Genomic DNA, 26805 nt, shown 5'->3' on the forward strand with positions numbered 1-26805 from the left:
CCCTTGTCGATCGTAAGAGAAAGCAAAGAAAGGTGCGAAATGTGAAATCCCGGACCTCAAGAGGGACTGCAGGAATACTGTCGGGTCTTGGAAGCTCTCCTGGGGTGGGGGACATGTAGAGAGACATGTGGCCAGAGGTCAGAGTGCCTGAGAGCACAGGCAGTGTCCCTACGGCCACGGGGGTGGTGGTCCAGGTTTCCGGCTGTCTGCCGTCTCCCGGAACGGAGCAAACACGTGCACTACAGAGAGGAACAGGACAGGTATGGGAACGGCATCTCCTCTCCACGGACCGAAAAGGCCCGTGTGATCCTCTTGGAGGAGGTCTGGTGTCTGATCGAGGGCCAGGAGCGTCTAATACTTAAGGGCGTCCTCTCCACCGTGGGGGTTGGCGGTGCAGACTCAGGATTTTCCGCCCACGGAGCCGTGCCCACCCACCCCGCCCGTGGCCAGCCGATGCCCTGTCCCGCACGGCCAGTGTCGGAAGAAGCAGGATTAGAACAAAACAGTACATCTCAATGAAGACAGAAGGCACGGGTGTTTCTTACATCACACCAGCGTCAAACAAAGGATCTGAAACGAGCTCCTGCGGTCTTAGCACATTCTGCAGGAGCTAACGCTATCCCGATATTGTGCGTGGGTCACGAAGTGCTTACGAGTCTGCCCCGTCCAACAGTCCACTTCCCAGGCCAGTAATTCCACACCGCACCGGGAGCAGTTCCTCGTGCGACCGTGTCCCCGAGGTAGCCTTTCTCCGACACAGTCCATTCGCCAAAGAAACAGTAAAACCCAGCTTTAACACGATAAGGGACGCCACGGACATCCGCTCAGGACAGACTGTTTGGAGATTCTGGTTCCTGAAGGATTTCAGCAAAAAAAAGTGTGCTGCGTGAAGAAAGTGCATCTGTGAGCCTCTCTCCCTTTTTCCTACATAGCGTGAAGCGTCTAGTTTTATGGTTTAAGTATCTCTGACTTCTGGAAGAAAGACATAAACTATGTGTCTGTAGGTACATCGATCACAGATAGTTTCTACTATGTGCTCTACGTAACACGGATGGCCACGGCCTTCCAAACCAATCTGCCATGCACGGCATCTCTTACTGGTGAAGAAGAAGGCCCCTTAGTCATTCTAAGTTCCATGTGTTAAGATTTTGTAGCGGCTTTTTCAATGCGATGCCCCTTTAGAGCAGCGGGCCAAGGGAAGCAAGCCCCTAACAGCGTCGAGGGATCACGGCCCCTGATGCAAGGGTCCTGCATTTGCAGAGGCATCGATGTGATTCCCTCTGCTCCTTCCTACATGCCTAACCTTCCCACGCTTACAGGACTCAGAATTTTGGCCACGAAGCCCCAGCTCTGGCATGTTTCCCTGCAGGTACCGTAGACTTTGATGCCCCCCCCCGGGGTCTCGAGGGGGCTCTCGACAGAGCCGTGGGGTGATGAGATGGAGAGAGGTTCCCGGTGTGAGGCCGACAGGGCCGGCTCTCCGCTGGGCCACCCCCGTGTGCGTGCACAAGGCAGGAGGCGGGGCGGGCGCCGGGCCACTGCTGCGTCCCCTTGACGGGCACCTAGTGGCTCGCCCTCCGGGCCGCCGTCTCCCGGTCACACTGGCAGGACAGCCCGGAGGCCGAGCAGCACATCTGCAGCCACGGCTTCCACATGACGTTGCCCAGGGACAGCTGGTTGGGGACCTCCTGCAGGGTCTCGGCGTGGCGTGCGGCGGCCCGCTGCATGGCATCCACGATCTCCTGGAAGCGGGGCTCCGTGGCCGGCGACAGCGGGTTTCTCTCCTGGGGGTCCCTGGACAGGTCGAAGAGCAGCGGCGGGTGGTGCGGGGTCACAAAGTGGCCGTGGCAGAAACACACGTGCGTGGAGAAGCAGCCGTTGGCGCCCTCGGGGCTGAACTTGGGCGTGAAGAAGAAGGCCTTCCAGACGGACGTGCCTGCGGTGCACAAGGACACAGGTTGGCGCGGGCCGGGAGGCGTCCTGAGCGTCCCCGCAGAGGGGAAGGAAGCCTGCCCGGGGGGCTTCCTCCCGGAAAGCAAAGCCTCAGTGAGCAGAGCGACAGACGGACGGACGGACGGAGGGCTCGTCCCGACCGCTGCAAAGAAGAGCCAGAGCTCGGAGAAACCACGCGGGAACATGCAGTTAGCCGCAAGCACCCAGGACGGGGCGGGGGGCGGGGAGCAGCGGCAAAACGACAGCTTCTACCAGGCACAGCCACGCACGCTCCCCAAGGCGTCTTCTTCTCATGGAGAAGACCCTTGTCTCTCTCTGCTTTCCCGCCTGCTTCTCCCTCCTCCTCCTCTTCCCCGACCCCCAAGGCCCTCGGCGATGCTGCGCAGACGAGAGAAGACAAAGCCTATGTATGCGCTGTTTGCACGGGGAGCTCAGCCGCCGTCCGCGTTTGGGGGTCGCCGACTTTACAGCGTGGAGCCGCACACCAGACTCTCGACCGACACACACACGCGCACACACGCACAGACCAACACACTAAGCTCGCAGCTCGACCTCCGCCTGCTCCCCGGCCCTCTCAACCTGCGGCCTCGGCTTCTGGGACAAACGGACAGGACCTTCCGGAACAGGGAGACTCGCGGCTGACGTGCACGAGAGACAGGAGAAGCGCACGCACACGCAGACAGACACACGCACACGCAGACAGACACACGCACACGCAGACAGACACACGCACACGCAGACAGACACACGCACACGGAGACACACGCACATGCTCGGACTCACACTCAGTCTTACTCTTGCTAAGACCTTGGGGAACATTATACGTTCTCTGCCCTGACAGAGCCTGAAGGCAGCCAGTCCAGGGCGCAGGGGGCCTCCGAGGGAGAACGGGGACGGACGGACGGCCAACGGGAAGGAGGAGGAAAAAGGAAATGTTTTCCTCCCAGACTGGCACTGCGTGTGCAGAACTCTGTACTTTTCTAAACACCACAGAACTGGAATTTCAGGGCAACTTGCTTTTTAGGAAAGCTGCTAAAAATGCCAAAGAAGGAGCATTCACTGACCCCACAGTAGGATGATTATATTGTTTAAAAATTAAGTTTTAGGTTTGGTTTTTTTAAAGCCCGATGTGGGGTTTGAACTCACGAGCCTCACTGCATTCCAGACCGAACAGAAATCGGGAGTTGGATACTTAGCCAACGGAGCCACCCAGGCGTCCCTAAAAATTAAGCTCTTTGAGAACCAAGTCCGTGTTCCCTTACACCTCCCAAATACTCCGTTTCCTTTTTAAAGAACAACCCGCCTTACCAACAATGGTTAGGGAACGACGGATTCCCGGTTGACTCCAGGATGTTAGGCGTTTCGGAGGACCCGAGGGCTCAGCAAACAGCCTCTGACAGGGCTCTGCAAACAGCTTCCTGCGTGTGGAGAACGTGGCGGACAGCGACAGACTGAGCAGCCCCTGACCCGTGCGAGCCGGTGCCAAACGAGAACGCCCCCCTCTGCACCTTCCCCGCAGGGCCTTTCCGAACTGCCCCAAAGTCGTTCCCGCGATGCGGCGGCCCCGAAGCAGCAGCTAGCGCATTTCCGTACTCTGCATATAGCAGGGGCCTGCTCGGCGGACAGCCATTGCCGGTAGGAAATAAACCGAGGGGTCCACGTAACACACGGCCGTGGGTGTCCGCTTCGTGCCCCAGCAAACCCTGCTCTCACATAGACCCAGGCAAGCGCACGTAAGCCGCTCCGTGGTTCGGGGGGACAGCTGAGAAGCACAGGGCTCGCTGTGTGCCTCGGCCACGCATGAACACGTCACGGGGAATCCGTCTCCAGGTGCCGGCAGGCTCGGCCTCGGGGCCGCTGGGAGAGGCTGACGTCACACCTGCACCACCTCCCAGCGCCCCACCACCGCACACCGGCCTGCAGACACGGTGCCTCGAGCACGGCAACCCTCCCCAGCACACTGTTAAAACCCCCGTGGCTTTCCTTAACCTTCTCTCCGTGAACTCCGCGTTTCCCCGTGTCCCCCCAGGTACGACCGACTTCCCTTAGAACGCTTTCCGGCGACACACACCGCCGTCACGGAGGGCCCATCCCTGGCCGGGGACGCTCACAGATGCCCATCACGACAGCCTCCGCCGCAGCCTGCCGGCCCAGGAGCCACAGTCCTGGCGGAAAGGCTAGGCAGGGAAATCCGGACACCCACACCCAGGAGCAGCGGCAGCATCGCTACGCAGCTCGGACAAGGGCAGAACGGAGCACCCGTGTTTCTGACTCGTGGCCGGCTTGGTATGCTCTGTGGGACATGCACCTTTTTGTTGTCCCATGTGAATTTTAAACATTTTTGCAAAAAACATGGCCTATTCTCTCTGCTGCTTCTTGGACCATTTTGGATGTGCTCCACTCAGAGCAATAGAAATACACTTTATGGCCTGTAGGCTCACAGGACATGGACCTCGTTCCCACTCCTCCTTCCCCGGGAACCTGGGAATCCACATTTTCAGAGCTCTCGTTTCCAAGGAAACCGCAACATCCCAGGCATGTGATTAAGCAGGAAGGCTCTGGTGTCCCCTTACATTGTCAATAGCTATATTTTGTCCTATCTCCCCAGATGATGTTGATAATGTATTCCTTCCTATATTTCTCCATAGACTAGGAAAATATTGGGATTTTTAAGAAACAATACGTTTTTTTCTATTGTTAGAATTCCACTCTACTCTGAAGAAAGACTGTTTTCCCCGCCGCTGCCGAAGATAAATATGTGGACCCCAACAGGATGTCCAACTCATTTAGAACAGAGCGGCAAGGACCTATTGTTCCATTTTACAGCCAGAATGGAGGGGAACGGAGAAGCACCTCGCTCAGCGTCATTCAGAAGATACTCCATTGTGCGTAATGGACGTCACTGACATTAGGGTCCCTATTGGTCCGTAGCAGCGACCAGCCCCCTGGGGAGACTGGCCCTGTTCTGGGTTCAGACACGGCTCCCTGGGAAGCGCACTCTCCGCTTCCACAAAGTGCGGACGGTAACGGTCCCTGCCCTGTGACACCGCCTTGAGGGTGAAAACCCCTCAATACACAGAATCAAGTGCCCAGTAAAGAGAGTCGTCTGGGAACATCCAGCTTCCGCCTAAGCAAGAGACCTAGTGGATTCCCTCTGCTCTTATATCCTGTCCCTGTCACACGCCTTAAGACACTCCTGCCCGCTACAGTTTCCTAACGGGTAGAGACAATTCGATGTCAGAGGCTTTGGGACACTGGCTTTTATCACTCAGACCCAGACTTCCCGAGCTGAACGCCGTCGAGGCGCTCGTGCTGGGAGAACGGACTCGGGACGCTCCTAGGATCCCGGGGGTCGCTCACGTAAGGCGCACACAGACGTTGTGGGTTTTCAGTCTGGCAGGGTTTCCTGCTACACGGCCACCTTCAAGTCCTTCAAGAACCGCTTCAGAGGGGCGCCTGGGTGGCTCAGTGGGTTAAACCTCTGCCTTCAGCTCAGGTCAGGATCTCAGGGTCCTGGGATCGAGCCCCACATCGAGCTCTCTGCTCAGCGGGGAGCCGGCTTCCTCCTGTCTCTCTGCCTGCCTCTCTGCCTACTTGTGATCTCTGTCAAATAAAGAAAAATAAAATCTTAAAAAAAAAAAAAAAAAAAAGGAACCACTTCAGAAACACTCAGTTTTCACACCACGGGGGACTCACGCCCACGGGACCCCAGCCGTGCCCCCCCCGGGAATGTGGACGTCATCTCCTGATGTCTGCAAACCCACCCGCAGCCCCCAGCCCGTGCTGACCTCCCTGCTTCCGGGATACACCCCCGGCAGCACGCCGTCTGTTCCCCTGTCCTGGGCCAGCCACCCTACACCGGTGCCCCCCGCCCCGTTCCCTTGGTAGACGCAGACAGACACTGGAGGGCGCCAGGGAGCACCTTGTCAGCGTGCACTCACTGTGGACCCACCCCTCGTCCTCTTGATCCCCAGGCTCACTCCCACCTGACCCATCTGAGGTAGCCCAGACCCTGAACAGTACCAGCCCTGGACCAATGCATCACAGGTGAGCCTGCTTCCGGGCTGGGGCCCCGCGTGACAGCAGTAGCATGAACGAGGATGCAGCTCAAGGCTGGAGCTAAGAGCATGTGCTCCAAACGCAGGCAGGATTTCCAGCAACCCCAGCACCCCCGACGGAGGGCTGATGGTCAGAACACACAACACTCCCTCTGACTAGCCGTCTGCTGTGGAAACCACACGTCCGTGGGAGCAGAAGCGTGAACCCCAGCACAAAGTGGGTGCATTCTGCTGCCTTCCCCGGGAGCTCCTGCTAATGGCAAATACGGGAACGAGGATGTCAGACACTTTGGAGTCTCTTGACATTGAACAATGGGCACTCCGGAGGGACAGGCATGGCCAACACAAGCCACCTGTGCCTTCGGGAAAGCCTGTGCATGGAGGGCCATGAGGGACAGACATGGGGGCAGCTGGCAGGGTGAGGGTCCGCCACGGAGCCATCGAGGCAAGACCAGAGTACGACAGCACGCGTGAGGCCCGGAAACAGTGCACACCCGCAGATGGGGAGGCGGCCGGATAGCATGGAGAACCCACTCCCCAGCTCTGCATCAGAGGCTCACAGTCGCGGGTAAAGAAGTTCCCATTCACGTGGGGACCGACTCAAAACACGTCGGTTTTGAGGATCCAACTTTGCCATCGACTCGGTTACCAGAGGCCGACGACGTGGCTTGCTCACCTGTGTCTCCCCAGCTGTAAAGGAGAGAAACCTCCGTGGGAGACCCTATTACCTGTCCTCTGAGCCTTGCACAGCCAGCAGGTCTTACGGGGGCACACGGACACCCAGGAAGGCTGCATTGCCAGGCATCCTTTGAAAACAGGTGTGGACGGATGAGCCCCTTCTGGCCTGTGGCGTGTACTTGGGATGGTCTGCATATCCTCCTTGGGAAAAAACTGACCCGCGCTCTTCCCCTCTCATTGTTCCCACTCATTCTCGAACCCACTGCCTCTCGGTGGACACCACCGCCACTCCTTGCCCACGGGCACCTGCTGCACCTTCCGGATGGTGGAGGGGAGCCTGGAGCGTGCGACCCAAGACTGCATCGACCGTGCTCCTGTGCGCGCCACTCATGACATGAACAAAGCAGTGGCCCCCCGCGCCGGACGCTACTGTTCCTTTGTGTCTTCCAGCTACAGATGAACCTGACATGAACGTCCTCAAAACCTCTGTCAACCATAAGGAGTGGAAGACGTATCAGAGGCAAAGCACGCAGGCGTGTGTCTGACAGACAGACGCGAAGACGTACGGTTCCCAAGTCTGTTTTCAAACACACAGACGACGGCCACAGGAGGAAAAGGCGACCAGGTTCACGAATGAACGATGACTGGAGAACAGAGCTTGTTACCGCCTACCACAAACACAGTTTTCCATCAAAGATGCAGAGTCAACAGAGACCCAAAGACTTGTGACGCAGGACGTGCCGTGCTTGGCTCTACACGGTCTCCGTGGCCGACGGCAGGTCCCAGGCCACCCGGCAGCACACCGGGAGGCGGCCCTAACGTCAGCAGGCATCCCGCGGGCACGGCGAGGGGCCCCGGATCGAGGTCACAGGGAGGAGACGCGCAAACCGGTGCGGACCATCAGTGAAACGGTCGAACCCAGTGTGCGGGCTGGAAAGGGCAGAACGCAGGACAGCGGAGAAGATGAGGACACGCCGCGTTCCCCGCGTGGGTCGAAGACGGTGTTGGCACCTTCAAAACACTGTCCTTCCTGCTATGTGAGAAAGAAAATCTAATTTTGAGGTAGTCTGTCTCTATAAAAGGGAAATGGGTCTTGGGAGCATTTCTGTTTTAAAGATTTTGTTTTATTTTAAATATTTATTGATTCGACAGACAGACACTGAGAGAGGAAACACAAGGAGGGGGAGAGGGAGGGAGAAGCAGGCTTCCCGCCAAGCAGGAGCCCTACGTGGGGCTCCATCCCAGGACCCTGACTCTGATCATGACCTGAGCCAAAGGCAGACGCCTAACGACGGAGCTACCCAGGCGCCCCCACGATTTTATTTTCAAGAAAATCCCTGGACCCATCATGGGGCTTGACCTCACCACGCTGCTGGTCCACAGTCGTGGGCTCGACTCACTGAACCAGCCAGTCCTATTGTCACAAATGAACGAAAGTCACGGCTGACCCTTTCTTCATCCGTGCTACTCATGAAATCTTAGGTCAGGCATACGAAATCTTTAGTCGAAGAGAAGAGGCCTTTTTTAAAGCCTTTATCTTTAAGTCCTAGCCACACCCTACGCGAGGCTTGAACTCACGACCCTGAGATCAAGAGTCGCCCGCGCCGCCGACTGAGGCGGCCAGACGCCCCTGGATGCCTCCTTTAAAAACGGTCTAGTGGCAGTAACGGAAGAGAGCACAAAGTGCCGTACGAAAATATACGTTTACTGGTTTACTGGATTCCGTGGAGGAACACGAAAAGTCCATTTATGACTTTTTTTTTTTTCCCCCCTCATTAAAGGAAATGAACGACCGGGAAGTGCAGCCCGTTCCTGGGAGTCTGCGTGCAAATGAGAGAAAATAAATGAAATTCAAGTTTGGGCATTTCTGGGCAGCCCTGTCCATCCTCGTACGTCAGAGGCTGCCCCCGGATGCCGCCGTGGCGTGGGGCACCATCGGGCCCGTGCGGCCACGGAGGAGAGCCCGGGTGCTGTCCCCCCGGAAGCCCGAGGCTCACGCACATCCCTCCAGGGGTGGCCGTCTGTCCCCCCGCCACGCGAGTCCCTGCGGAGGGCAAGAGCTAGCCTGCTCAAGGTCAGCTGAAGGACGGGCACATCCATAGCAGGTCCTAGGAGCAAAATGCCACAGCCCCTGTCCTACAGCCTCGGGCCTCCGGGTCCTAACACTTGAGATCCAGTGTCCGGCCATCAGACGGGGAAGGGCTTCCAGCGGAATGAGTAACGGAGACAAAAGCCAACCACAGCCCCGGGGAACCATGAAGCCATGAAGGGCATAAGCAGCCGCTAGCGCATATTCTGTCTTTTCTTGAGTCTAGTTTAGAGCAAAACTAGCTTGTTAACTGTGGAAAACTGAGAGGGTCCACAAAGCAAGCACTTTTCTTTCCTTAACCCCCATTGGGCTGTTTGGATTTTAAACCTTGCTTATGTCTTGCGGAGGCATGGGAAACAGAGCGGAGTTAACGAAATCTGCATATTCCTTACCCAAATCCTAATAATAAACAACATTACATCATTGAAGAAGAATAAACCTTCCTTATCCCCTATTTTGGAAACAAGGCACCTTTTAAGAGGTTGGGTAAGAACACATTTCTTGACAAGGAATTCTATCATTCTACAGTGTTTCTGTTCTGATGTTTTTACAGATGCTTTTTTTTTTTTTTTAAATCACAAAGGTCATGACAACATAGCCAGATTTGTGAGGCCCTCTGGGTTCAGCATCAGGATAACCACATCCCGTGGGTTTCTGCATGTCTGGCTGGGCTGGAGGCCCTCCCCCGTTCACGTGAGCATTTATTTCATACGGTGCGTTCACAAGCTTGAAATTCGGTAACAGAATCCCGGAGCTCAGTAGGTACCTCCTTTCTAAGATCAATTTTATCTATAAAATCAAGCTGTCATTATACCAAATTTTTAACAGCACTGATAGATACGCCCAAACCTGAAGCCAAGACTTTTAACGCACATCCAACCGACCGTTTTCACTCCAACGGCCCCATTTTAATGCACGAACCCTTAGGCATGTTTCAGTAACGCACTTGTGAGTTCTTCCCCACCGTAAGGGGCGAAATGATACTCGTGCAGGATTAAGTTCTGTCACTCCACAGGCTGAGACAACTAAATTATAACGTTATGATAATGATGGAATTATTCAATTAGAGCGAAGACACCGGATCTAGCCCTTAGAAGGGATCCGTGCTTCAAACGGGTGGAAACGGAAGGGTGGCTCAGAGTGTTTGGAAAATAAGTACTTAATGCACCTCGAACACTATGGCCTCGAACGAATCAGGACAAATGGAAACGGGACCTTCACGACACGCGCACGGTCGGGGCTAATTCCCCGCAAGCGGCGACCTGCCGGTCCTCTCTGAGAGCGGACAAAGCCTGGGTCCGGTGGAGCCAGCCTCCCGCAGCAGGACACGAAGCACGAGACCGAGAAGGGGAGTCTTTCTCCACGTCTGAAGAAGAAACGGAGAAACCCTCCTCGACAGTGACTTGCTGCATGGGCAGCGCCGGAAGAAACCGTTTTCCACATGTGCCTGCGCCTTGTGGCGATCTGAGCAGCACGGTGATTCTAAGTTTAAAGACCGGGAAAAGAAAACAAAAAAAAAAAAAACAAAAAAAAACAACAAAAAACGAAACCCTATCCCTACAGCGAGGTCGACCGCCCGGCTGCCTCTGTTCCTTCACGCCTGTGACCAACGCAACTCCCCAAGTGGGAGCGGAAACCCAGACTCCGTGCCGATTCGGGCCGAGCACACAGCACAAAGGCCACCCAGTGGGGGACGTACGGGGACACAGAGGCATCTGGACTGAGCGTGCCACGTCTGAATCTGGCTCCTGCCCCAGCACCGCTGAGGCTTCGGGGAGAGAGCCGCGCGCACATCTACGGGCCATTCCGCAGGACAGCGCGAAGCTCCAGGAGGGCACAAAGCGCTAGACGGCGGGCACGGGCTGTGTTGCAGCAGGCACTGGGAGGCGGGCGCTGCAAAGCTGCTGAGCTTTCCCCGAAATGCAAGAGAAGGGGAGTCCTTCCGAGCAGACAACGCACACACACACAAGGCACAAGAGCAGAGGTGCCGGTTTCGCTGCACATCAGCTTGAGAAGGACTGCGTCCTGCGGGCTAGAAGCCGGGCGGGCGGCCAGCCAGCGGGCCATGAAGGACGGGGGCCGCCATGCCTGGCTGCAACTGGGCCCTCCTCGGCCTGGGAGGAAGAGCCGCTCATGCGTCACCGCCAGGGTCCACTGACATTGTGCCTGGAGAGTGGCGGGACCACAAGGAACAAGAGAAGACGGGGGAGGAGCTCAAGGCAAAGCACCGTGACCCACGGAGGCGTCCCCTGGCCTCTCCAGGGCCAAGAGCTCTCGCCATCTCCTCTCCCTGCACGGCACCGACGGCGGACGTCTTAGAAGCACGGAAAGGCGTGTAGTACTCACTGTTCCGAGGGCGCCAGCGCACGGCGTTCAAGTAGAAGTTGCAGTAGTGGAAGAGAAACTCGTGATCCGAGTGCTGGGTCTTCCCCTGAAGCAGCGGCATCAGGTTCCGTCCGTCGATGATCCTGCCGGACACACCAGGGAGGCATCAGCTGGGAAACCGCTGCATGGTTCTTGGGCTCAATCATCCCAACCCTTGAGGGCTCCTTCCCATACAAGAGAGCGTGACTCGGTCTCCTCAATAGCACAAAGAACACCCACGGACCCGTCTCAGGCGGGTGCAACCCCACGGGGCTAATTCCAGTCTCGTAAAAACTCCTTTAATCCTGCACCGTGAGCTGGGACCATGGACATCCCCGGGGCGAGAGGCTGACGTAAGGTCAACCAGAAAGCATATACGACTTACCCGAGGTCATGGGATTGGGACCGGCCTTGAGGGAAACACACGTAACCAGCCACTAGACCAACGCAACTCATGAACAGCACCAGGCCCCGCCATCGAAACGGGGCACAGAGAGCGATCTGGAAAGAGCTGGATTCCCCTCACGGTTCTCTTTCTCTGACTAGAAACACGGCATCGCCCGTCACCCCTGATGGTGAGGAATTTGGAAACTAGAAGGCAGACTGCGCTATATACCATTGGCGTTCGCGTCGCATGAGCTTTAAACATCCTGGAGTCCCCAAAACGCCCGTCCTAGAATTCCAGCCCCGTTGGGTAGCACGTCTCTGGCCCCAACCCTCGTTATTAATCACAAGCTCCGCAGCAGCCCACGGACGGAAAATATTCTATTATCGCGAGTTAAACATAAGAACAAAAGGCCCCCTTGGCCCCCTTCCCAAGCCCGCGCTCCCGTTCGCCATGAGAGGAGGAAACAGAGGAAGCCAAGCAGAGACACGCTTCGACTGAGAACCGGCTTGCTCTCTGAAACGTTCTTTCTGTCCCCAAACGGCAGGCATGGTGCTTTGGTCCTTTCAAATCTCTTTCGAGAGAGAGCCCGTCCGTACGAATATGCAAGTCTGAATACTTGACCCCGGGAAATGAAAAGTGACCCAGAGGAGGGGACAGAGGACCGCAACCCCCGCCCCCTCCTGGGACCACCACCTCCCTGGAAAGAGCCTTCCCAGAACCAGTCAGGACAGACTCTCTTCTTCATCGCCTGGACACGGTCTCTACCTCTATGTCGTAGACCTACAGCTCATTTTTTTTTTTTAAATATCCTACACTGAACGTGCTCCTCCCTAGAAGCGGGCCATGAATCACCCCGGCCACGGAAAAGCCACCGTGGACGAGAGCGACAGAAATATGGCCTGTGAAAACGGGGCTCGTTTCTGCCATTAAAAAATGGAAAGGGACACTGCACACATGCTCAACTTTTAAGGGGCGCCTGGGCCGTCGGAACCCTGGGGATCGTTTTAAGCTGCGTGTGCGCGTCCCCGTGAGCCGTGACCGTGACCCAGAGACCGCCCACGACCGCTGACATGGCCCGCACGGAAATGGTCCCACGACGTCTCAACCTGGGGGACCGTGGCCGAGGCTCTGTCGACGGGACACAAAGCATCGCTGTGTCCTCTCCAGAGTCCCTTTCACCGGCCTTGCCTGCCGACACGTTCAAGTTCTCAGAGCAGGCGGGCACACAGGGCCCCGCGAGGAAACGGCACGGACGCCTCCACAGCGCCCGCCGGATCCTGTGACATGCCTGTTCCTCGGACAGGCTGTTTCATGCGGAGCGAGAGGTAGGAATGTTCCCCCGCGGGCTCCTGTGCCACGACGATGGTCTCGAGGTCAAGCATCCGCGTCCAAGCACCGTGCATTTCAGAACCTCCCGTCGGCTTCGGTACCACGGGGACGACCTTCCCGTCACAGCAAAGAGCGCGGTTTGGGGACGTTCCTGGGGCTCCAGGAAGTCTCACTTCCCCCCGGATTCTGTCTTAGCTCGGAGCCAGGGAACCATCTTCCTGGATGTCCTCGCCTGTACCCAGCCGGCTCTCGGATTTGCGGACCATACGACAAAAAAACCTTTGCGGGTCGGACGACGGAAGACAGACGATGACGGGGACGGGCCAAGAGGTTAATTTGGGTCACAAAGTTCATGCGTGACCGGCGCGATCTTGAAAATAAAGTGATTTCTTCCATGTAGAAAGTCAGAGCGAAGAAAACACTTTCAGGGGAAGCTAGGTGCATCTGTCCCTAACGAAGGGAAACCCCAAGTATCCAGAAGGTTGAAACATAAAACACACTTCCCAGAGTAATCCTGAAACTCGCTGCCTAATTTAAACATCAAGCAAGGTTGCTTGTACGTAATGATGCGTACAAGATGAGTCCCAGCTTTTACTCCCCAAAATGCAGGGGAACTAGTTTTATGTGCCAGACTCCAACCACCTACCCTTCTGTATTTCCTAGCAACTGGGCAGCGACATGAAACAGGAGAATGAAGTCACTCCCTTGTCTTCGTCGCACAAAAATGGTACCAAGCGTTCAAGCACTGATTTCTTTTCTTAACTTGAAAAAAAAAAAAAATCACATTTTAATTTTATTTTCTTTCCGGGAGAGGAGACGTAAGTGTTCCGCCTACTGTAAAAGGGGATTCTCAAGCCCTGCTTGAAAATGACGACGTGAATGCATGATAATGACATTTTCCGTAAAAGAGCAGCGGGGAACCTGAGACCAGCGACTGGGAACCCCCAGCACTGCTAACCTATTGGCTGAATTATTCTTTGTTGTGGGAAGCCGTCTTGAGCCTTGTAGGATGTTTGGGGCCATCCCTGGCCTCTGGAGGCCAGCGACACGGAGTCAAGACCATCAAAAATATCTCCAAGGCCCGGTCCACGGCTGCTGGGAGACAGAGCCACCCTGGGTAAGAATCGCCACGTTGGATGTTCCCCGTCTCCCGGACACATACATGGCTTTGTTTTCTGGACCTGGCTGGTATCATGTTTTAAATCAGGTACCGTGGGACTGATTCTATGTCCACGAAGGATGTGGAGATGGAGTTCCGTGCCCGTCTCTGCGCCGTCTCCAGGATGACGTGGCGTTCTCTGGGGCCCGTCAGCTCCGTCCAGAGCCAGCATCGCTGCCCCGAGCTGGGTCTACACGGGTCACTGAGATCCATGAAAACCATCTTTGCACCTGCGAACGGGGGTTCTTACCAAGGTCACGGCTCCCGCGTGAACTCCTTTGGGTCTGCGGAAGACAGAGGCCGCTTCCGTCTTCACTGGGCACACAGAAGGGAAACAGAGTGACCTCCATGACCGTCAAACGGCCGTGGGCAGGGCGCATGAGACAAGGTTCCCCTCGGCGGATTCTCCTCTTGGCCCCTGACCTTTCCCTCCCCCTCTCTTTCTGCGAAGAGCAGAGAAACCCATTTACAGAGACCGGGAAGGCAGAGGCACTGCTGATGTTAAGCCTATGAGCGCTGAGAGGGAAAGGTCAGTCAGGAAATGACCTGAACACTGTGTGTGCTGCTTAAGGAAAGAACAAAGTTTTACTCCAAGCATAGGAACAAAGGCAGATGCGACAGGACGTGAGATGTCCGGCTTTACATAGAGCAACGTTTTAGGACTTCCTGTGGCCACGTTTTCCGTCTGTCCTTGAGGCAGCAAAGACGGAGGCTGAGCAGACTACAATGCCGCCCAGCTCTCTCCCGTCACAATTCTTGGATTGCGGATGAGCTCTGACTGTGGGAGAAGACAGAAATGCAGCCACATACCCCTTCGCCCTCAGTGTGTGCTGGAACCCCACGAGGTTCACCTGCTTCCATGCTCTCATGCACGGAGCCTGCAGGGACGGCGTCCTTAGGGAAGCCACGTTCCGGACGTGGAACACAGGCCCACGATGTGAAACACGGACCCAGCGCAGAAGCCGAGATCGGAACCCAAGCACGGTCCCTGTTCTCAGGCATGGCAGCAGAAGCCCTCAGACTGTGGCCCAGAGACCCATGGGGACCCCCAAGACCCTCCGAAGGGTCCCACGAGGCCAGCACGGTTTTCCTGAGAAGACCAGAGTCTCTCTGCCTGAGCTACGGCCCGCGCAGGAGCGCACGGCACCGTCTCTCTGCACTCACGGCGGGAGGGGACATCGTCGCGGTCCGCAGGTGGGGGCTCTTGTGCGCTCACAACGTTTTCAGGTGTGAAGGCTCCTACGGGAAGTGTTGCCAGACAGAATTCACATAAGCAAAAAGTATTTGGGTTCGTCAGTCACGGAAGATATAGGCGGGCGAAGAGACCACAACGTTGGCGCAGGGCTGTGCTGTCCAACGCTGCCTCGGCTCTGGCGTGTGTGTGTGCGCACGTGCGTGTGTGTACAAGCTTCTGGGGCGAGATCCACCGAAGCAACAGCTTGCAAAGAATAAACGACAGAACAAGCTTAGAAGCGATGGGCCAGGAGCAAGGCTACGCAGGCACTGAGCTCAGACGGGGCTGCCCTGGCCTCTCCGGTTTCCCGTTGCCTCTCCGTTCGCCGGCGGCTGGCCTGAATCGAGCTCCGCCGCCCGCCTGTATGACATTCGCCTGGCCTGCCACTGAACTAACGAAGACAATCAATCAGCACGTCTCCCTGAAAAGTCTTCCGGCTGGCAATAACCCTTCAGAAGAAACTGCCGGCCGCGTCCTAGGAAGTTGGATTTACATGTAAGGGAAAGACGTTTCATCGAGAACTTGCTAACGGAAGACACACTGGGAGCGAGGGCTGTTGACGGGGGAGCCGGCTGCCTTCCTCGATGCCGCAGGAAGCAGCAGCGGAGAGCGCCCCCAAGCAGAGGTCGGGGAGCCAGGCACAGGGGGGTCAACGAGGCGGCTGCCCCGCGGCCCCGTGACGGCCAGAGGACGCGGGATCGGTAGGACCTTGAAAGCCAAGGCTCACGCGAGCCACAGACCACATATGCACGCCACACCTCGCTGCCAAATTCCTCCTGGGATAACGGGACGAGGACGACGAGTCCGGCCGTGGACAGTCACGGCGTCAGGCACACAAACCCACCCTAAGTGCGTGTGAGCCACAGTACCTGTCCTCGGGCAGCGGCGACCCGGCGAGCTTGACCACCGTAGGAAACACGTCCATGTTGCTCGTCGGCTCGTCGATCTCCAGCCCAGCCTGGATCACCCCCGGCCAGCGCAGAATGCCGGGGACGCGGATACCGCCTTCCCAGTTGTTGGCTTTTCCCCCTGGAAGACCAAACACAGAGGCAGCAGGGAGACGGGTGTCTTTTCAAAGCCTGGTTGAGGCTCCTTCCAGTACGCTCTCCCACATCCACCATGGAGGAGGAAATCTGGAAGAACAAACTGCTCTAATGACATGGAGTCACTGAAAATTCTGCGAGCAGGACGGCACGCACGGTGGTGGGAAAAAAATACGACGTGTTCCCTACGGTGCACGGCACACGCCAGCTGTGCCCGGTGGCCTCGAGCTACGGCTGCCACCCGGGAAACTCAACTCCCAAAGCAAGAAAGGACTCCAGTCAATGACTACGGAGTCTCAAGTTAAAATTCCATTTCTACTTTTTGCTAGTGGTCATGGGCAAAGCGGTGGCACCCCAAAATGTCCATGTCTTCATCCTTAAAACCTTAGGATATGATACCTTCCCTAGCCAAAGGGCTTAGGATCTTGGGTTATCTGAGTGGGACCAGTGTGATCTCAGGGGTCCATGTACAGGAGGAAGGGAGACAGGTGCATAGCGTACCTTACATGGGTTCCCTAACGCCAGGATAATCTGACTATGACCCTGGGTTATCTGAGTGGGTCCAATGTGATGTGATCACAGAGTCCTTGTAAGGGAAGGAGGGAGGCAGGAGAGTCAGAATCAAGGCAGAGAGGCTGGCTGAGGCTTTTCGGCTGGGCCTGAAGATGGAAAAAGGTTCCCCCACCAAGGAATACGGATGCCTCTAGACGCTGGAAAAGGCCCGGAAACACAGTCTCCCCAAGAGCCTTCCCAAAGGCACACAGCTGTGCCAACACCTTCATTTTCACACGGGCGGACCCAATTTGGACCCCTGGACTCCAGAACTATAAGATACTCAATCTGTGTTGTTTTGAGGGACCAAAGCTCCGGGCTGCCATAGGAAAGGAAAACTCCAGCTCTGCAGTTCCCCGGTCCGTACCCCACACCCCCAACACAGTCAGCTGAGTATTTTGTGGGGTTATCCCCATTGCCAAGTGCAGTGCCCGGACAGCAGAAGAGGCCCTGAGATGGCCGTTTCCATCAAGGCTTGTACTTTACCAGCAGGACAGCTTACTGTTTCCTTGAGGAAACGAGCTTTGTCCCTTTGAGGTCACTTGACTATAAGCAGGCAGAGCACGGCCGGGAGAGGGGACTGCACGGCATGGCACGCTGGGCTCCGCAGGCAGGGGCTCTGCAGAGAAGATGCTCCCCAAGGCCTGCAGAGAATGTGCCTGGAGGGACATGGGCAGCGGCTTGCTGGCAAGGAGCTCAGAGAGCCCAAGGGCCGGATCTCCTCAGGCCATGCAGGAAGCCCAGAGACAGAGGTAAAAGCAGATGCCTGGTTTCCCCCAAAGTCGTTCCCCACAGCTTTAAAACGCGCTGAGCACAGCTGAGCGGCCCCGGTCTAATAGCCACTGGATGTCAGGCTGGAGAGCAGGGAGAGAACGGACGTTCGGCTGCTTGAAGATACCTTTTCAGGCTTTCGAAGAAGAATGAAATAAAGAAGGAAATGAAGAAAGTTGAAGGAGAATGCAGATGTGTGGACGGGAGAGAAGGCAGGAAAACGATGCATGGTTAAGGAAGGCTCCAAATGCCCCTGAAACGTAAAAAATGGATTGCCAGAGACAGAGGTTCAAGGGGTCCTGAAGCAAAGCTTCCCTTCGTCATGCTGCCTTTTGATGACCACGACCCTGAATTCTGACCATTGGAGAATGAACTGTAGCCCACGACGGAAGCCTGAACTCCTCTTATAAGATCTTTAAACGTCATACATGGAGTGTTGTTCTATGGACAGACGTCAGGGAAAATTCACACAAAAATTCATATTATAGTCTGCAGTTCCTATAATGGCCTCCACGAGAAGTCAAGAGCATCGCGCTGAACCTTTTCAACAGGATCTTAAGGTAATTATCTGACAAATACCGTCACGCTCGCATCAGGGGTATCCTATCAAAGAATTGGTAAGTTCAACAACTTTGCCATCATTTAGCCAAGCTGTCCATAGCTGAGTGACCTACGAGAGGAATCCCAACCTGTGACTTAGTCTGATGGTCTGTCTGTGAGATCGAGCACACAGAACTTTCACCTGCTTATTCGTCTACAAGATCAGGCTCACCGCATCTCACCTACTTATCCCTCTGCTCCATCAAACGGACAAGGTGCACCTGTTTACCCTTCCACCAGAGCGAGATAATGGGATTTTCACCTGCTTGTCCAAACTCAGAGAATTTAAACTTGCTTATCCCTCTACCAGATCAGACTCACAGACTTTCATCTACGTGTCCTCCTACTGGGTCAAGCTCACAGGATTTAAACTTATCCCTTCACTAGATCATGCTCACAGGATTTAAATTTCCTTATCCCTCTACTAGATCAGGCTCAAAGACTTTCACCTATGTGTCCTCCTACTAGGTCAAGCTCACAGGATTTAAACTTGCTTATCCCTCTCCTAGATCAAGCTCACAGACTTTCATCTACGTGTGCTCCTACTGGGCCAAGCTCACAGGATTTAAACTTGCTTATCCCTCTCCTAGATCAAGGTCACAGACTTTCATCAATGTGTCCTCTTACTGGATCAAGCTCACAGGATTTAAACTAGCTATCCCTCTCCTAGATCAAGCTCACAGACTTTCATCTACGTGTCCTCCTATTGGGCCAAGCTCACAGGATTTAAATTTGCTTATCCCACTCCTAGATCAAGGTCATGGACTTTCATCTATGTGTCCTCCTACTAGGTCAGGTTCACAGGATTTAAACTTGCTTATCCCTCTCCTAGATCAAGCTCACAGACTTCATCTACGTGTCCTCCTACTGGGCCAAGCTCACAGGATTTAAACTTGCTTATCCCTCTCCTAGATCAAGGTCATGGACTTTCATCTATGTGTCCTCCTACTAGGTCAGGTTCACAGGATTTAAACTTGCTTATCCCTCTCCTAGATCAAGCTCACAGACTTTCATCAATGTGTCCTCCTACTGGGCCAGGCTCACAGGATTTAAGCTTGCTTATCCCTCTCCTAGATCAAGCTCACAGACTTTCATCAATGTGTCCTCCTACTAGGTCAGGTTCACAGGATTTAAACTAGCTATCCCTCTCCTAGATCAAGCTCACAGACTTCATCTATGTGTCCTCCTACTGGGCCAAGCTCACAGGATTTAAACTTGCTTATCCCTCTCCTAGATCAAGGTCATGGACTTTCATCTATGTGTCCTCCTACTAGGTCAGGTTCACAGGATTTAAACTTGCTTATCCCTCTCCTAGATCAAGCTCACAGACTTTCATCAATGTGTCCTCCTACTGGGCCAGGCTCACAGGATTTAAGCTTGCTTATCCCTCTCCTAGATCAAGCTCACAGACCTTCATCTACTTGTCCTCCTACTAGATCAAGCTCACAGGATTTAAACTTGCTTATCCCTCTCCTAGATCAAGGTCATGGACTTTCATCTATGTGTCCTCCTACTGGGTCAAGCTCACAGGATCTAAACTTGCTTATCCCTCTCCTAGATCAAGGTCATGGACTTTCATCTATGTGTCCTACTGGGTCAAGCTCACAGGATTTAAACTTGCTTATTCATCTACTAGATCAAGAGCAAAGACTACCATCTGTTTATTCTTTGAGATCAATCAAAGATTATGCACATGCAAATCTTTCTACTAGATGAACCTCATAGTATTTTCACTTGCTTGTCCTACTGGATCAAACTCATAGATTTTTCATATTTATCCTTCTGTATGATTTAACTCACATGCTTTCCTTTTACCAGATGAACCTCATCGAATTTTCACCCATTATTCTACTAGATTAAGTTCATGGAATTTAAAAAAAAAATCTATTCTATGAGGTCAAACTCATAGACTTAACTCTGAGTCTTCTTCAAGTTCAAACTCATAGAATATTTGCCGACTATCCTTGTAGATGAATCTCATAGAATTTTTGTTTGTTTATCCACCTGTGGGATCAAATTCAGAGTATTTTCATGTGTTTATACTTCTATGAGATGAATATGTACTTGTCTATCTTTCTAGATGCACATGACTGTCCTTCTAGATGAACCTCATGTAATTTTCAGATGTGTATCATTCTGCGGGATCAAGCTGATAAAGCACGCCACTGACTATCCTACTAGATTGAGTTCATGGAACCTCACTATATATTTATGAACAACGAAGGAAGTTTGCTATATAACATAAAGATGTTTATATTTATTGTCCCACTGGTTAACATAAATAAATTGGAAGGTAGACCAAAATACCACAATAATGAAAAAGAATCCTTTAAGAATGTATCATCCGGGGCACCTGGGTGGCTCAGTGGGTTAAGCCGCTGCCTTTGGCTCGGTCATGATCTCAGGGTCCTGGGATCAAGTCCGGCATTGGGCTCTCTGCTAAGCAGGGAGCCTGCTTCCTCCTCTCTCTCTGCCTGCCTCTCTGCCTACTTGTGATCTCTGTCAAATAAATAAATAAAATCTTTAAAAAAAAAAAAAAAAAGAATGTATCATCCGGGTTGAAGGTGGTGTTGCAGATGGGATCCTGAAATGAAAGAGTGCATTCGTGGAAAATGTGTAATTCAGTTAAAGGCGACGTTCCAAGGTTAGTCTCTGGATAAGTAATCGTGGTTATGCTGAAAGCTGGAAGGTTATGCAGAAAGCTGCAGGAAGCTGGGTGCAGGGGAAGCCGTAACTACCTTTCATATCTCTGTAATTCTGTTAAACTGTACTGATTCCAAAGTAAAAGCTATCCTAAATAGAGATGGTATTTGTGTGTTCCCTCAGTGGACTAAGTACTTGGCATCCTCTACATCACCTTAGGGAAAACGATATGAATTATTTCACAGGGCTTTATATGCAGTGTTTGTTTCATTATTTAAAATATTTTATTTATTTATTTGAGAGAGAGAGCAGTGGTGGACAGGGGCACAGGGAAAGGGACAAGCAGACTCTGGGCTGAGCCGGGACTCTAATGCAGGTCTTGATAACAAGACCTGAGCCAAGTCATTGGCTTAACTGTCTGAGCCACCCGGGTGCCCCATATGTACTGTTTCTAATGGCTCACGTTTAACTGATCACGTACTATGGGATAGGTAGTAGGATATGCATTTCATTCACGAAATCCTTACATCCACCTCACAAGGGCCCTACTACGTCTTCCCATCTATAGAAGCAAAGTCGGATGGCCTATAATATGCATCTCATCTCATGAAATCATTACACCTACCCCGCTCGGTGGTGCTACCGTCACTGACCAATTTCTAGATGGGGGCTACCCATCCCTGCACCTGAGGAGGCTGAGCAGAGTTACGGACTGCAGGTCACTGAGCTGGTGAGCCAGGCACACATACAAATCCAACTGGGTGCCATGCTGGGGTCTGTGCATTTCCACGACTCCTCAATCCCCCCTCATCTCTGCTGCAGGAGACAGCCGGGGTTGGCTCGCCTGCGAGCCACAGGTGGGCTGGATTTAGAAGTGCAAAAAGACAACTCTAAACCAAAGGCTTAAGAAACAACAGGGACACTGAGCACCTTCTTTGACCTTCTCAACAGTCAACAGATGCATCTTCCTTAAGGAAAAAGGCAGTGTCCGAGGACAATCTCCCGGGGCTCCCCGGGTGACGGTAAAGGGACACCAGCGGCAAATCCACATGTGAGCGGGACTGAGATGGGCCAAACTTCCCCTGTCTTGGCTAGAGCTCCCCGTCTTAGACTAGGACTGCCATGAACATGGGGCACAGACATCTCTTCAAGATTCTGACTTCATTCCCTTTGGACACGTACCCGGAACTGGGACTGTGGGACCAAACGGAAGTTCTGTTTTTAATCTCCTGAGGAACCTCCACCCTGTTTCCCAGAGCGGCTGCACCACTTTGCATTTTCCAATCAAGGGTGCAGGAGGGTCCCCTTTTCTCCACATCCTCAACGACACTTATCTTTTGTCACAACTGCAAAGATATGGAAATACATGTCCGTCAACAGACGAATGCATAAAGAAAATAGAAAATTGAGATGACATATACGCACACACAGTTGATATGCCTATTCCAGGCATAGAAAGAAGGAGGTCCTGCCTTTGGAAACAACACAGGTGAACCTGGGCAGCATCACGCTCGGTAAAATACACCAGACACAGAACGATGAACGCTGCGTGATCTCACGTCCGTGAGGAATAGGGAGCAGAGAATAGACTGGTGGCTGCCACCGGCAGGGGGCCGGGAAACTGGGGGGGGGGGGGGATACTGGTCAAAGGATACAAAGTTTCAGTTATGCAAGATGAATCAGTTCCGGGACCTAATGTGTAACAAGATGACTGCAGTTAAACACGCTACACTGTGTCATTGTATACGTGACAGGAGTTGAGAACATATGTCTCAAGTGTTCTCTGCACAACAACAAAAGAAGAGACAAAAATGGTAACTTGTGAAGTGTTCGTTAAATTAACAAATGTGACTGTGGCGATCATTTCACAGTGCATACATACACTCCAACAACAAACTGAGTATCTTAAATGTGTACAATTTTTATTACCTATACTTTAGAAAAGCTGAAAAAAACAGCAATGGAAGTACTTGATTTTCCTTCATAAATGAGACTCAGTCTTACCATAGTTATTGCATCTCTGTTACCATTTCTATAAAGGCCTTTCCTCTTCTCTAGGCTTGCATGCACACACACACACACACACACACACACACACACACACAAAACGCAGACACTGCCATAGAAATCCACAGGCTCATCAAAGGCACGTATCTATCAGGACTCAAACATCAGGGATCTGTTCTGCTCTAGGAGCTTTGCTGAGGTCTTAGACCTCCAGGTGATGGCATAAACGTCTCTGAGAAATAGAACTGCTTTGTCAACAAAACAACACTCCACCAAAGACCTCGAGAGATCACACCCTGACAGACATTCAAGATGCCCTAGAGAGTTCCAAGCCACAAACAGCTCCCCAACAGCAAGAGCCCTATGTGGGTGCAGGGAAGGGGCTTACCTGTGCTCAGGTATGATGCTCAAAGCACCCTCGAGGAAGGCATGAGACTTCCTTGGCAGCCCGTGGGATGCATCCCCCAAACCCAGCACCCCCCCACCCGAGCCCATGCATGTACAGGATGCCAGGACCAGGGACCCTGTCATCCCCAACTACTTTTCAGAAGACACACCCTCCTAGTCCGGATGAGCTATTACACTGTCGGGAAAATACAGACCCCTAAGTCTCCCATCTTACAGTTCCGAATTTATATTCAGAAACCAGAGACGTAGATCAATAAACAGAATCTCGCCCAACTTTCTAAAGCTGTAAAAGGAGTGTTTTTTACAAGAATGGTAAAAGAAGAAAATACTTAAAAATTTTTTTAGCAGATGATAAACACATCCGTGCGCACTCTCCCCAGGGAACAACATGTTTGATAAAGTATGATCACACATTTCCAGGCATGTGTTCATGAGCAAATATCCTTACTTGTCAGATGGTGGAACTCGGAGACGCATTCCTCCTGCCGTGTTCCCTGAGAAGGGCCATGTGCCAGAGGCACCCAGCGGGCTTAAAAAGGACAGCACACACTGCTCCCTTCCCAGGAACTGCTCACAGAAGCTCCAACGCCGAGCGCCATTATTTATGAAGCAATGAGTTACAACGACCAGGAGTCATGATGGAGTGCCCTGGGTTCCAGGAACAATTCAAGCTCCTGGCAGATGTTAACTCATTCCCTCCCCACTGCCCTCGGCCACACAGGTCCCCCATCTCACAGCTGGCAAATCTCTGCCCAAGGTGATGCGGCAAGGAAGCGATAGCACCGGCTACAGCTCCAGAATCGGGGCTCCCAAACCCTAGCTTTTCCTGATTCTCAGAATCCCACAGGGAATGCAACGCTGTACAGACACGGATCTCACTCCCTGGAAACTCCACGTTTTCAAGGACAGCTCACAGATCCTTCTGACTGGGAGTCAACAGCATGGGGGGGGGGGGCTCCCTCAGAATGCCGGCCCTGACTCAACAGAGGCTTGATTTGGGCTGTGAGGGAGAACTAGGCACAGGAAAGTTGGAAGCAGCTTATAGGACAAAAAAAGACCAACACGGTAAGAAATCTGGATTTTTTTTTTCCCCCTGAAAATGTGTGAGCAGAGAAAAGGAGCAAGGTCTAAATTTAAAATCTGACCAAGGAATTGTCAAATAATTGTCAAAGTCACACGTCTCACATCTAGATGGCGCTTTGCCATGATGGGAAGTCACAGAGGTAGGAAGGCTGAGCCCATCAGTCTCTCCAGGCAAGTGCAAGAGAAAATTCTACATTTCCTATGAGACTTGTGAGGAACAGCTGCTTCCGAACCAGGCTTCGATTTCTGTCCTTTCTAATGCCGCCACCTGTCAGGTCAAATCACTTCCAGTGGCGAGACCATATGCCACTCATTCTTGTGCTGGATCTGGGCATAGAGTTTTAGGCAATGCTCTTGTGGCCATTTTTCTCCTATTGGGCATCTCCCTGTTTGCACAACACGGCTTCTCCGGATGGATGTGAGCCTCAGGGATGTGTAGGAAGGGTGCCGTCTGCATTCAACGCTTTCTCACCCAAGAGGCTATACTTTCCCTCCTTCATTAATCCAACCCAGTCATGAGAGATGATAGAATAAGGATCTGCATTCTATCAACCTATGCTGAGGACAAAATAAAGACCAAACAGTGTCCGGATGTCTGTGCTCACAGGAGGGGTAAAACACTGGAAAACACCCTTAAAATGAACTGACACACTTTGAAAAGTTAAGAGGAACTCCTTCAGGAACATGACATCCATCCGGTAAGTCATCTTTGTAGGTGTTGGTCAACATCTCTCAAGTGCTGTGTAACTCGTTTCCCAACAGTCACCTCTGGTGTCCTATCTTGAGGCATCACATCAAGGAATGAGTGTGGCTGTGTTTCAATAAAACTTTATTCACAAAATCAGGCTTCATGCTCCATTTGTGGAACCCTAATGCCACAGTTGGCTAAACCCTGAATTTAGGTTGTGCAGTCCAGTGAGTGCATCAACCAACCTTATTTCGCCATGGTAAATCCTACAGTATTGAGGGGAAATGTCAAAGAGGCGTCTATGAACAATGCGTTTTGTCACTCACTCAACTGAACACCTTCTTTGCTTCTCCCTCAAGAAGAAAACTAAAGCACATACCTTGGCCGAAAATGTAAAGTGAACCACATCACACCTTGGTTCAGCTAAGTCTCACGTTAGTGCCCCAGGAAACAGCTCAACCTGTCTCGCCTTCTAGAAAGTTCTATGTCTGGATGTCTGCTTTCCCCAGATTTCTCCCAACCCCCAAATGATTCTACACATCCTTGAAAGCCCGGACAACATGATGCCCCTTCTACTGAATTAAGCCTCCTACAACCACCGCTGCAGGTGACATTTTCCTACTGTCCACCTCCTTGTGGTATTTCCAGTTGCTTGTTGATGGGACGCCTGACCACCATGATGATCAATTTTGGGCACGTCTCATCATCCCAGCAGGACCTCAAGCTCTTGAAAACAATCTGTCTAATTCAGTGCTTACTCAATAGATGTCCACAGCATCATCCTTTCCAAATTTTAGTGGCCAATCTATATCCTGAATGAATGAAATAATGGATGAATCACTGAACAGTACAACTGAGGAGGAAAAAGGACTCTCCTGTAGACGAGGGTGGTCAGAAATTCTTATTTCCAACCTTGTTTGTCTCTTAATATTGCTAGGACTTTTCGCTTCTCTCATCAACTGCATTCCAAACGTTCTCTCGTCCAGAGTTTTACCACACTCAGAAGAGAACCTCACACTGCATGTAATCCAGGAAAAGGAGCTCATTACCATGAAATTCCTCAACTCCACCTGCCCAGACCTTGGTTTTTATACCATGACATATCTTTCCCACCATTCGGCCACTTTGCCGCCGTGCAACCTCAGCCTTCCTCTGCACTGACCGCGCTAGACCACATCACTTCCATCTGCTCTGGCTCAAAAGTGAGTAAATCAAACGCCCATCATCCAGCCATGAATCTCACCACCTGATATGGGTTCTGTAACCATGGGCCCACGCTGCCGTATTTTACTTCATGGTATCTACGGCCATAAGTTCTGCCAAACGAAAGCAGCTCATGAAATCCTTCTATCATGGGACTAAGATGCCAAACATTGTGCAGGTCTCTTCCCTGCTTAGGGAGACAGTCCCAATCATGCCTCATGGCACTGCAATGTTCAGAGTGCTTGCGAACCTTACCCTCTCTACGTTCCACAGTATTGGCTCTGATCATGCAGTGCACCATTGCCCGTCATATCCTTGCCCAAACTCCACCTCTCACATAAACTCTGACACGAGTTGACATCTCCTCAGTAAGACACCGGGCGTCAATGAAAAATGGATCTGTTTTCCATAAATCTCAATCTTCTTAGGAAGTTGACCTTCTCAGGGCTGCCTTGTGTTAGCTCTCTATGAAAGTTCACCCCGGATCATCACACAGGCTCCAACCTTTCCCATGACCAAGTCCTGCTTACAACAGCCTACCTCCATGCACAGACA

At 52.8% G+C, this 26805-nt stretch overlaps 1 protein-coding gene across 1 annotated transcript in view; it reads right to left on the reverse strand.

Annotated features, from left to right (window-relative positions):
* Window positions 1–516: 516 nt before the first annotated feature.
* Window positions 517–26805, reverse strand: part of STS (steroid sulfatase) — a 75494-nt gene continuing 49205 nt past the window's right edge. Inside the window, exons 7-9 of the mRNA XM_044235840.1 lie at window positions 16122–16281; window positions 11125–11246; window positions 517–1936 (exon numbers count right to left, since the gene is read on the reverse strand). Of these exons, the coding sequence (XP_044091775.1) occupies window positions 1563–1936; window positions 11125–11246; window positions 16122–16281 (656 nt within the window). The 3' untranslated portion in view covers window positions 517–1562. The remainder of the gene's footprint in view (window positions 1937–11124; window positions 11247–16121; window positions 16282–26805) is intronic.

Source organism: Neovison vison, chromosome X, assembly GCF_020171115.1.
Source record: "Neovison vison isolate M4711 chromosome X, ASM_NN_V1, whole genome shotgun sequence".
Lineage (NCBI taxonomy): Eukaryota > Metazoa > Chordata > Mammalia > Carnivora > Mustelidae > Neogale > Neogale vison.